General features: G+C 39.7%; 1 protein-coding gene across 1 annotated transcript in view; it reads right to left on the bottom strand.

The window, feature by feature from the left end:
* Positions 1 to 247: 247 nt before the first annotated feature.
* The window catches only part of TSHR (thyroid stimulating hormone receptor), a 47,132-nt gene continuing 34,801 nt past the window's right edge, over positions 248 to 12,578 (bottom strand). The window contains exons 9-10 of the mRNA XM_005520211.3: positions 2,920 to 3,108; positions 248 to 2,120 (exon numbers count right to left, since the gene is read on the bottom strand). Coding sequence (XP_005520268.2) covers positions 716 to 2,120; positions 2,920 to 3,108 — 1,594 coding nt within the window. The 3' untranslated portion in view covers positions 248 to 715. The remainder of the gene's footprint in view (positions 2,121 to 2,919; positions 3,109 to 12,578) is intronic.

Below are 12,578 nucleotides of genomic sequence, written 5' to 3'. Positions count from 1 at the left end.
ATACATTTATCAGAAAGTCAGAGAGTGATAGTAAGGGACACAAATGTCCTAATGTTTCTTGTTATCTTATGAGCAGCTGCAAAATCAGTGATAATTTGCCTTTTGCCACTATGAAGGCAGTATGAAGAACCCTATTGTCCCACCACACCAAACTAAACCAAGAACAGTGTACAAAAGACTAGATTTGCTTTAGGTCAGGATGACAGAATGAGAAGAAATCTGATCCATTTTAGGCCTGGTGGAAGTTTTAGAAATTTGCTATAAGAAAAAAAACAACCTTTTGACATGTAGGCATTAGAGAGCTTCAACTTTTATTTTTTTTTTAAATATGATTTTAACTATCAAACTTTGTCAGTTTGTTTTTCTTTAGTTATATAAGTACTCCCAAGTCTTATTGTTGACTCCTGCTTCTTTTTTTTTTTAAGATGAGGGTGTATTTTACATTTGCTCAGTTTAGAGATACTTTTTTTTTTCCTATTTAGGTAGAGTATTCACATCTACTTCTAGAATTATCATCAGGACCGTATGTTTTGCCCTACACTGATAAGAGGTTCAAATAAGTGGTTTGCCTAAAAGAAGACCACTCTGGAGGTACTTTCAGCTATGTAGCAAAGCATAATCTAGGGGAAAAGGCTATGGAGAAAATACTTCTCACTTGATTCACTGTGTGCACAATCACCTCTTGACCAGGTTTTGGCTGTGATACTTCGAGATGTTATAGCTCAGTTTGCTTCCATTCTTCCATGAGAATTTGGTTCTGCATTGTCACAGCGGGAAGGTAATCATTGACTGGGTCTTGAATGCTTGTAAGAATCTGACCTATCCCTCGGCTGATTTTCTGCCCATATGACCCACTGCTGTTTTTGGCTGAGACTGTCTGACCTCTGTAGACTTGAGCCTGATGCTCACATATACCAAACTTGCTTAGCAGGATAAACACATCTCTACGGAAAGCTTTGGTGAAAATAGCATAAAGAAAGGGGTTGGCACAAGAATTGAGTGGGTAGAAAAGTACCAGCAAAATCTTGGAATTTGAGACAGTTATCAGTGGTTTGCTCATAATGGCAGATAAAGCATGGAAAGAGATGGGAGCCATGCACAGAAAGTCTGTGAAAATCAACACAGCCATCCGCTTGGCAATTTTGGTGTCTTTGTCCCCTGACTTGTACTGGGGGTTTCGTACAGTGACGTAGATTTTTATGTAGCAGGTGCAAATGATGACAAAAGCAAGAATGTTACATATTAAAACAAAGACAATGTAGGCTTCAGCCACTGGTGTTTCAGTGTCCATTGGCAAGCAGATGCTGACTTTGCTGTAGCTGCTGACACCAAGCAGTGGCAGAAGGGCGAGCAGGATGCAGGAGAGCCACCCTCCCAGCATGATGAGTGCAGCGTGCCGGAGGCGAATCTTGCGGTCGGGCCGCATGGCGAAGGTGATGGCATACCAGCGCTCCAGGGTGATCACAGTCAGGGTGTACACAGAAAGTTCACTGGCAAAGACCGTGAAAAACCCGGCTGTGTTGCAGCCAGGCCCAGTCTGCCACTCTATGGCATGATTATAGTACTCTGACCTGGTGTAGAGATCCACTGAAGCGATCAGAAGGAGGTATAACCCCATGCAAAAGTCAGCAAAGGCCAAGTTACACATCAAAAAGCGAGGTACAGTCAGTTTATAATGACTGGTGAGAAGGATGAAAAGGACAAAAATGTTGCCTAGGATGGCAAGCAGATTCACAAACCACACCACAATCCTCAGAAACTGATAACCCATTATATCCTCACAGGGATTAAACTCATCAGGCTCTGGCGTACATATTACATCTTCGTTGCCTCCACAGACAAGATAGTCATAATGACTGTCAAAGGTCTGGACATCTTCCATTTGAGGGTTCTTGAGCTCTTTGCCAAAGCCAAGGCTTCCTTCTCTACGCTCTTCCAAATAAATATAATAATGGGGATTTTCATGAAAACCTGTGAACTTGGTGTTTGTGTCATACACAGCATTGGTGTGGTCTGTGTATTCTTCTGCATAATCTTTGTAAAATGGCTCTCTGAGAGTCTTGACTGATCTCTTATGAAAGCTGTGGCTGCTCTGGTTACACATCAGGTACTCCAGGATCCTGAAAGAGTAGAGGGGGAAATCACTGCTAGCATTTACAGTCTGACTGATGCACAGAATGTGACCAAAGGGAAAAGCAGAGTATCCTGAATGAAAATGTAGCTATAAAAATGTGATTCGATATATTTTTAACAGATCATATGATCTACAATAGCATTGCTGGACTTTTTTTTTAGCTGTGTTTGTAATTTTATCCCCAGTAGTAATTTTACTTGTTTGACTTCCATAATCCATCTTCTTTTTTGAGATCTACACTCTTAGTAGGTAAGAAGACATTTAACTACTGTTTATAACTTCTTGGATAATACATACGGTATTACTTTCTTTTTCAGTGTTGCTCACTATTCAGTTTCTCCCAGAACTTCCATCAGTCTAATTTCTGTTCAGTAGCTTCTTTACAGCTAACTAGCAGAGCAGCAGTTTGGAATCCTGCGCCTCATGGTGTGATGTAGCTGTATTTGTAGTCAAAACATTTTCAGTAGTCAACAGCTTTTCTGTTAGAAAACATGACACTTGAGGCTATAACCTCTCCAACACTTCTTTCTAGGCCTTGCTGTAGAACACTACCGTTTTCTTTTTTATTTCCCTCTAATTCTGGGTTCAACAAGAGGAGGAACTGCTGCTAAAGGACCTACAAAAAATTCTTCTGATGGTTTGCAGTTTTAATCCGTTTCAATGAACATTGTTTATACCTAGAAAAAATGGTTACAAAAGTGCCAATAGATGTATTTTTATATTACTAATAAAACAGTATCTTTACTGATACATTTAAAAAATAAATGCCAGTTAGTGAAACTCACCCACTTTTTTTTTTCCAGCTCTTGAAAGCACAGCAGTGACTTGGATATGATAGGTCAGCTCGCATTAGCTGAAGAAATACTTTTACAGCTGGTAATTTCTTTAAAGTCCATGTATTTTTGGCCATTAGTTCTTTTAAGCTTTCCAGTCCTTTGGCAGGAAGGTTGGCAACAGCTGTTCTGGAGATGTCCCTAAAAAGAAAAAGATGACTAGATCAGATTTTTCTTCAGATTGTTAACAGTTCTTCAGGAGTTTCACAGAATTCTACAATAAAAATCAAATCCTAAGGAGGTGGGGATTTCATATAACCTTACTAAGTTCTGATACCATTCAAACGCAAGTAGGCTGTTCATTTCTCTGTGATTTTCAGTGTCTTTTAAAGCTCTTGTCTTTAGTGTCTTATAGCACAGGATATGAATTATAAAGAAATATCATGACTTTTAAAATTACACCTTTAAAGCCAACCAGATACAAATGCGTATGCAACCACACAGTTTTAAAAATCCTTTAAAGAAATAGTATCTTCCATTGGAAGAGTTATATTCCCTTAGACTTCTTTAGATTCATTTTAACCTATTGGCACACTTTAATAGAAAGCATTGCAATTCCTAAAAGAATATTCTCTATATACCAAAATTAAAATCATCTTAGTCCATCCTGAATCTCTCAGAAAACTGAATATTATGTTTGTTGCTTTCTACTTGTTTGCTGAGGTGGATCTGTTAGAGAGATGATGCACAGCTAATGGGGAGATGGCTTTCCTTTCAGACTGCCAGGTGGATGTCACCTGGTCCTGCTGGTGCTTTCTACTCAGTTTTTGCTTTGTCCCAAAATTGCTTCTAGTAACACTTGAAGTTAAGATGTTTTTAGAGTTACAGTCTGTGAAGAAGTAAACCTGTAAAAAGGGTTCTAGGGTAGGCATTGTTTGAGCATTGTTTTATCATGACACCCTCATAATAAGTAAATCTGGGTTTTTTTCTACAGTTTCTTATCCTTCTAGAAGTCTTGCTCACTGTCTGGTTTCTTGCATCCAAGAGGAAATTAGAACTAATTTTATGCTTTAAACAACTTCTAAATGTCTACAACATTGGGGTTTGCTCTGGGTTTTGTTTTTTTTTTTTTCTCTTTCAATTTGCTTTTAAATTTAGTTAGAAAAATACTGCTCCTTTTGGTAGGACTTTTTCACTTCTAAAAGCTCCCTTGCTATCATATGTTCTTTGTCACAACTAATTGATTTCAACTACATAAAATTCTTGTTTGTTCCTCTAGAGTCCTTTTTGATAGGTGCTTCTAGCAACAGCCCTGAATTGGCTCTTAGAAGAGTCTGAATATTGTCTGGTATCATTTTACCTTGTAAAGAATCAGAGTAGTTGAGTTTCCAAATCATCCTGTTTGACCTCCTTGGTCAAAACAGGGTCACCTGGAGCAGGTTGCTCTGAGCTGCCCCCATTGACTTCTCAGCGTCTGCAGGTCAGGAGACTCCACAGCCTCTTTAGCAACGTGTTATGGCATTTGACCACTCTCACAACAAAGAAATTTTTTCAGATGTATGACGAGGTCCCCTCTCAGTAGTTTCTTCTCAAGGGTGAACAGGCCCAGCTCCCTCAGCCTTTCCTTCTGAGACAGATGTTCCAGACCCTTGATCATCTTTGTTGACCTCCCCTGGACCCGCCCCAGGAGCTCCATGTCTCTCTTGGACCAAGGAGCCCAGAACTGGACACAGCACTCCAGCTGTGGCCTCACTAGGGCTGAGCAGAGGGGCAGGATCACCTCACATGACCTGCTGGCCATGCTCTTCCAACTGCCCCTCAGGATCCCACTGGCCTTCTTGGGCCCAAGGCCACACAGCTGGCTCACAGACAGTTTGTTGTCCACCCCAGGTCCTTCTCCACGGAACTGCTTTCCACTAGATTGGCCTTCAGCCTATACCAGTTCCTGTGGTTATTCCTCCCCAGGTGCAGGACCCTGCATTTGCCTTTGTTGAATTACAGACAGTTCTTCTCTGGCCATCTCTGCGACCTGTTGAGGTCCTTCTGAAGGGCTGCACAGCACTCTGGAGTACTGGCCACCCCTTCCCAGCTTTGTGTTATCAGCAAATTTACGGAGGAGGCATCTGCCTCTTGATTGAAGTCACTGCAATTTCATGGTCACTGTAGCCGTGCCTGCACCCAACCTTCACATCTCCAACAAGGCCTTCCATGTTTCTTAGCAGAATGTCAATCAGCACAGCATTCCTTGTGGGATCCTCCACTGCCTGTGACAAGAAGTTGTCACCAGTGCTTTCTCAGAATCTCCTGGACTGTTTATGCTTTGCTGCACTGCTTTTATTGGTTGTGTCAATATCCCAGAGAGGGTGCAAAGGAATGCTCCACAGTCCTGTCTTGTGGTTATATCTTTGCTATATTTACTGGAATTGGCCCCTCTTAAGTCTGCCTTTACTCCTTGGGTAGTTGCTATAGCTCTCCCCTTTCCACACCTTAATGTCTGTTGAGCCTGGCTGTGTCCCCATTCCCCTACTAATGTAGTTCAAAACTCCCATAACAAGCCCTGTTAATTCCTTTTCTCCCTTTGAGACATTTTATAGAATTCTTCTGCAGCAAAACATCCTGGTAAAATAGATCTTGGGATAGATCTTAGCAAGACAAAGCTGGCCTTTCAGAAACTTCATGAGTCTCCACCAAGTCCTCATGGTGGTGGCAGCTATCTGCAGATAGGTTAAATGCTCTGTGATGACAGATACTAAGACTCTTTCAAAGGGAAATTACAACTCAAAAACACTTGAGAGTTCTTTGAAGATGTACTGGCACAAACTTATGAAGAAAAATGATCCTGTTTGTGCAACAAATCAGGAATTCTGACAAGCCTTGTCAAAATTGAATATCAAGGGCTGTTGAGGTGACTAATCTATTATGTGACATGGGGAATGTCTTTCCTGGATTAATTGAAAAATGAAAGGGTGGGTAAAAGCCTGAGAACAGATGACAACATTTCATGCTAGAGGAAGGATAGAAAGTTAATTTGTATCTGACTATGCAGGTCATTGCAAGCAGGGCCCACAGAGGAGAGGCTCTCACTGGTACTACTGAAACACTCATAAACAGTCTGGGAAGGAAGTGAGAGCTGCAACAAAGCTTGTTACTGGCACAAAGTAATACAAGGTAGTGAAAGCTAAACCTGATTGTCTAAAGAAGCAGGAGGCTCCTGCAATAGTATATGACTGTGCAGAAAAATAATATGCTTCAAAATTAATGAATGTAAAGTACATTTAGGAAAAAGCAATTTTGACTTTACATGGATGATAATGGGGTTTAATTTATCTAGCACTTTGGAAAGTTCTTGGAGTCCTCTGCAAATGTCAGGTCAGTACTTTCAGTAATGTTGAAGGGAAATAGAATGCTAAGAATTCTTGGGAAGTAAATAGAAAATAGCAAAAAAACTTCACTTTGTAAATCTAGTATGACTGTAAATTAAATATCTGCAGTTCTAAAAATATATGCAGTTATAATAAGAGCATGGAAAGCTGCAGCTAGGATGTTAAAAGTATCAAGTTGTTTATATATTAAGTAATAAGGTACAAAAAAGGACTTTTGGGAAAAGCTACATCTGGAAGCAGCAGTAGTAGACTATAGTGCCATGCAGATCGTAAAGAAGGTGATTAGTAGTGATTATGCACTCTTGTGAGATGAGTTTTGGAACACTTAAGAATGTGAGGCAAGAGACTTAAAAATAAGAAAAGGCATAATTTTTCACCCAACTGCGTCATTGTGAAAATTGGTGCTGTGGTTCATCGTGTAGGCCAAAAAGCTAAGTAACAAGAAGGACAATATACCTTTCTGGTTTGGTTTTATTCCCAGTTGTATAACATTCCCATCAGAATTGTCTGGGTCAGCAAGAACACTCTGGGGGACAAGAGTTTGTGCTTTGGAAACACCTGCTGAGAGGAGCTTCTCTGGATGTACAGGGAGTGGAGCTGCAGCTCCTGGAGAGCTGCAAACAGAAGGGGGTAGCAGCCCAGGGCTCCAGTAGTGGAAACCATTTCCCAGGGAGCAGAGATGAATATGCAGAGTCTGTGGCTACTCAGAGTTTTACCAAGTGATGTTAAAAAGTGTGAAAGAAACATCTATTCAGTGAAAAGAAAAGGCTTGGAAGAATTAGTATTAAGACTATTTTGTTTCTGTTCTATCTTACCAAATCTTGGGAATTCTTTTATGTATGTGCCTATGGGTGTATATTTAAGTAGACAAGTATTGTAGGTTTTGTTTTCAAACACTCAGTTTTATACTGGGGAGCCTGGGGAAAAGTTACAGGAAAGATGCCCTGAAGTTCTTGTTGATTTAGGATTGTGGTGCAGAGCTGGCAATAGATGCTTTGTCCCATCCATGGGCCATATTAAATACAAGGGCTCAGAAGTTTGGAAGTTTCCAAAGTCCCAGCTTGGGAAGTCCCTAAATTGCTGGTATGTGGTTTCTGCCAGCAAGAAGTACTGAGACTTCTCTGTACCACTGCTATTGCAAATCAAAAAGCTTCCTGGGAGTCTGGTGATAATTTGTCTCCCAATAGTTTCTTAGTTACCTAGGCCCACACTTCGTTGTGTGTGCATCAGCTGGCCAAGAGGAAAGTGTGGGATTCTCAGAGATTTTTTTACATTAAAAATCTAGTTTTGATGATTATCTAATCATGTTCACTATCTACTTCAAGCAGCATAGCAGCTGTCTTCAAACTAGTTTGAAAAGTTTTACAAATAATTATTGATCCTCAGAGCCATGTGAATCCAAGTAGTTGGAGCTGTCAAAACTCCTGCATTCATATAGAAGACACACTTCCCTGAATGATTTCTTTGTGTGCCAGTGTATAGAATCATAGAATCATTAAGGCTGGAAAAAACCTTTAAGATCATGAGTCCAACCATCAGTCTAGCACCCACCATGTTCACTGTGTCCGCAAGTGCCATACCCACACTTCTTTTTTTTAATACTTTCAGGGATCATGACTCCATGACTTTACTGAGCAGCCTGTTTCTAATGCTTTGCAAGCCTTTATGTGATTTTTTTCCCCCTAATATCCAATCTAAACCTCCCCTGGCACAATTGGAGGCAATTTCCTCTTGTCCTCTTGCTTCTTACCAAGCCCTGATGAGCCAAGTATGGTCAGTCCCGATCAGTCAAGGATGATCAGTCCTGATTTTCTCTGCTGAGAAAAACGGGAACTGACTGAAGTTATGTCTGTCTCATTAACATATAATATTGATAACTAAGATGATGTTTAAACACAGCAGTGCTTGAATTGCACAGAAGAGTGTCTGGCTCGCACTGGTAAGCTATAGCTTGTACCCTTAAGGAAACACAAGAGAATGGGCAAGAGATGGATTTGTCAAGAGGATCTGTCTTAAACTGAAGTGACTATAAAACAGGCTAGGCAGGAAACTGATAAAATGAATGATAGCAAGTCACAAGGACTGGATGGTTTTCACCAGAAAAGTTCTGAAATAGCTGAAGGAGGAAGTAGTTGAATTGATAAAATAGTCATGGAACCTTCAGCTTTGCTCTCCTGAAGAAAGGCAGCAAACAAGCCACCACCAAATATGATATACCTGGGGAAAGTCAGCATGTATGGGGCTTTTGTAAAAAAAGTCCTACCTTGCAAACGTCTCTGAGTGTTGTGCTTATAATCTGCTCAGTCTCCTGGGACTTCAAGGCCTTGGACAAATGCCCACAAGGCTGAGACAGAAACCAGAAAGACACACTCTTTTGGAAGGTGTCAAATGCTCAGGATTTTGGAAAAGGCTAGCAACAGTCACAGCTAGCCTAGAGCCAGACCAGATTTCAGCTTTTAAGTAGCCATGGTCTAGAGCCCACTCAGGTACTGGAAGTGTTGCGTAGAGTTCTACACTGTGAGGCAGAGCGGCAACCAAAGTGCTCTCAACCAATCTCAACATTTTGGCTTGGTAGCGGTTTTGTTTGGTCCTCACATATTTTCTTATAAATCTTAGGTGATGTTTCTGGGCTGTTGCTTATCTCAGCTGAAATTTACACATTATATTGAATGTTAAAGAGACATTGAAGAGGTTCAGATAAATGTGGGAATAAAACATATTTCATGAATTCAGAGATGTTTTCTGAACCAATTGTATATTAAATCAGAAGTGTTACTCAGTTGCTCAGAGCTTTTTTTTTTCTTTTTTCCTGGGTTATTGTATTTCAGTCTAATTCTTTGTTGGTTTTATGAAGTCAGTATTTCAGAACTAGATCTAAGTGATAAAAGCCTTTGTCAATAATCCTTTTCATTGCTGGAAACATGCAATTGTAGTATGAAACCCAGTAATAGCAATAATTCAAAAGACAGGTAATTAAGAAAATGAGATTGAATGTGTCATAGTACAACTGAGAATTTTTACCTAATATATATAAATTTCTGAGTACTGGAACAAGTAAACCATAAAATATATAACAGATGGGCTTAAACTGCAGATACTATTTTAACTCTACTAAAAGATTTTTTAAATCTAAAAATTAGCATTGTTTGATTAGCAAAATACAGAGCGCTCCTCTTTCTCAAAAACTTGCTTTTGTCCTGTGGGAGAAACCATTCCTAGATTGGGAAATGATGCTTTAAAGAGCAATTCTGCATTCTACAGATAATTAACTACTCACATGTATCTTGTGTGATTGTAACATTTTGAATTTGGACTGTGTTCCTTATAAAAGCGAATTGAATAATGATCCTGATTGCATTTTTGTTGTACTCTCTTGAACTTTTGCTCTGGGCAGCAGCTCTTGTCGCATTTAGTAAATCAGGTCCACCGAGTTGCTGAATCCTTGCCAAGGTTTCATTTTGAGGTGAAGAGCAATGTACTGTTATCATACTGTTAGTTTTATAAAGGGAGCAATCTGTGTATACATCCACATATATCTGAGTACACAACAGTGACAAAGGAACCAAAATTGCTGACATCTGTTTTCCTCTATTCAGTGATCACAATCCCTGCTTCTTCTGCTGTTGTACACTGCAAGTTTGAAAAAAATAAAAAATTACCTTGCTTTTCAATTCTTACTTAAGTATGTTTAATTAGATGGTCTGAGAGCATGGCCAAACTCATACAACATACATATAGTCAGGCACAATTCTTTGTAGTTAAATCTTTCTCATTGTGTTTCTTTAAAGCCAAAATGGAACATTACCCCATTAGGATGGATCCATGGTCTGTATTTCAGCCTTTAGGTTACTGTTGCAATCTTGATCAGAAAAAAAAGCACTCTCTGTAGGGCACATGTTCTGACTATCATGAACTCCCATCTCACTTGAAGAGTGCACATGGGGAACTCCAGACAATAAGTTCTGCCAGCTTGGTAGGGGGGGCAAGACAGAATTTCTCTAATTTAGAGTTCCATAACTTTATTTTTTGTTGTTGTTTTGTTTTTTTGTGCATACTGCTGCCACTATAAGCAATGTCATTCATTGTCCTAGACAAAAAGCAATATTCTCACAATCATTTTCCATGGAGTTAATTTTCAAGATGAAACAGTTTGGAAGTAACATTTTATTTTGAGGAAGGTCGAATGGTCAGCTGACAACACCAAGGTGCAAATGACTTAACAAACTATTCCTTATAACAAGCTAAGTTGTTTACCCTGCCCGAGGGAATACAGAAAGGCTGTCTGTATTGGTCAGACTTCTCAGAGTGTTACACGAGTTAACAAATCTGCAGTCTCTCTGTAAATCACTCATTGGTCATGATAGTATAGTGGGGGTGTATACTAAGGAACCAAGTGCAAGGACATTTTTGTCTCCTGCGGGAGATGTTAATGGTCATTGACACGACACAACCACAAATACTTGGTTTTTCACTCAGTTTTCATTTTTTTACTTCAGCCCTCTTAAGGTAATGAATATGTGGGAGTTTCAGAAACTCTTTTGTTCCTGTTAAAATAATTCTGGTTCCTGAAGGTGAGTTAAGACATCTGTCCAGGTGGAAGGATTCAGCTTTAAATTGTTGCTCATCTTCTGGCAAACCTTTTCTACATGCAGAATAATTCCTGCTTATCTGTGGGTAACACAAGCCCCTAAGCCACTATTAAAATTACATTAAAATAAAATTAAAAGCTAATAACTTGAATTGTTAATTCTGTACTGGTTTTGGTTGGTATAGAATTAAATTTTTTCACAGTAGCTAGAAGGGGGCCATGCTTTCGATTTGGGAGTGAAAATAGTATTGATAATACAGGGATATTTTAGCTATCCCTGGGCAGTACTTGCACACATACATGGCATTTTTTGTTTCTCACACCATCTGACCAGCAAGGAGGTTAGGGGTGCACAAGAATTTGGGAGAGGATAGCCAGGACAGCTGACCCCAGCTGACTAAGAGATATTCTAGACCTTATCAAGTCATGCTCAGCAGTAAAGACTGGGTGGATGTTTGCCAGGACTGCCATTGCCATGGGACTGGCTGGGAATCAATGGGCTGGTGGTGGGCAAATTTTTGTTACATCACTTGTTGTTCTTGGGTTTAGTTATTTTTTCTTCCCCCTCTGTTTTTGGTTTTTTTTTTCAGCATCCTTTTATTAATTATTAAGCTGACATTATCTCAACCCATGATTTTTCTCATTTTTACCCTTTCAATTCTTTCTTTCATCCCATTGGGTGCAGCGGCAAATACTCAGCTGTGTGAAGCTGAGGTGCAGGCCAGTGTTAAACTGTGACACCATCCTAGGAGCTTTATCTTAGGACTTGCATATCAAAGTTTCATGATATGAAATACTCTGGCTTTTTTAATCCACTGTTGATTTACTGTGCTTACATGTCAATCCTGGCCTTCTGCCTTTCAGAAGCAATACCTCTGTTTTTAATGACACTATAGTAAGTACCACATCTCCCTTTAGTTAGAAGAACTGCTAGGACTCTTATGAGCCATGAAGGTGTATCATTCTAAGAGAAGATAGATAGCTGGCTGTTTAGTCTGCAAGTATAAAACATGTCCTGAGATCAAGGATCAATGGTAGTAGCTGGGCTAGCACAATAGTTATGGAAGACTAGAAAAAATTCAAGTAATTTGAGATATCTAACTTGAAAATAGGGTAAAAAGGTAGGTTCTGTACAGTTAGATATTCACATCCTAGGAAAGCATCTCTAGCCCCTAAACCAAGAGGTTATGTGTAGCTGACACTTCTCCAAGCTAGCCTTTGCACAGGAAGCTTACCTGGCTCTTACAGCATACAATTAACCACCCACAACCTTTTGCAGCATATGAGTTATCCACCTGTCCAGCATAACAACAACACTGATGCTTTAAATACCCACAATAAAAACATGTCAACAATCTGATTCTGCAAGCTCTCACCTGCTGGACCCAGACTGATTTTCTAGAGTTGAAAAGATTCTGAAAGAAAAATAATGACTTCTGCACCTTTTGTTATTGCAGGTAGCTGCTAGGATTCCTTCCAAGAAAAATACAGTTATTCTGCTATGAGTAAGCTGTTTTCCTGAAGAGCAGAAAGTAAAACTTGTTCTTACATGGACTAAACCCTGCTGGCATCATCTGGTTTTGCAATGGAGGAAGAAATTCCCCTTTTCAGTATTTCGGTTCTCCTTGTGATCTGTCATGGGCACAATGTTACACACTAGACAATTTGAGTCAGGGAATATGATTCTTCTGGAAGTTCTT

Source organism: Pseudopodoces humilis, chromosome 7 (assembly GCF_049639895.1).
Source record: "Pseudopodoces humilis isolate 2021_Gansu_Grassland_sample_001 chromosome 7, ASM4963989v1, whole genome shotgun sequence".
Lineage (NCBI taxonomy): Eukaryota > Metazoa > Chordata > Aves > Passeriformes > Paridae > Pseudopodoces > Pseudopodoces humilis.
Note: the sequence above shows the minus strand (reverse complement) of the source record. Positions and strands in the feature narration are given on the sequence as shown.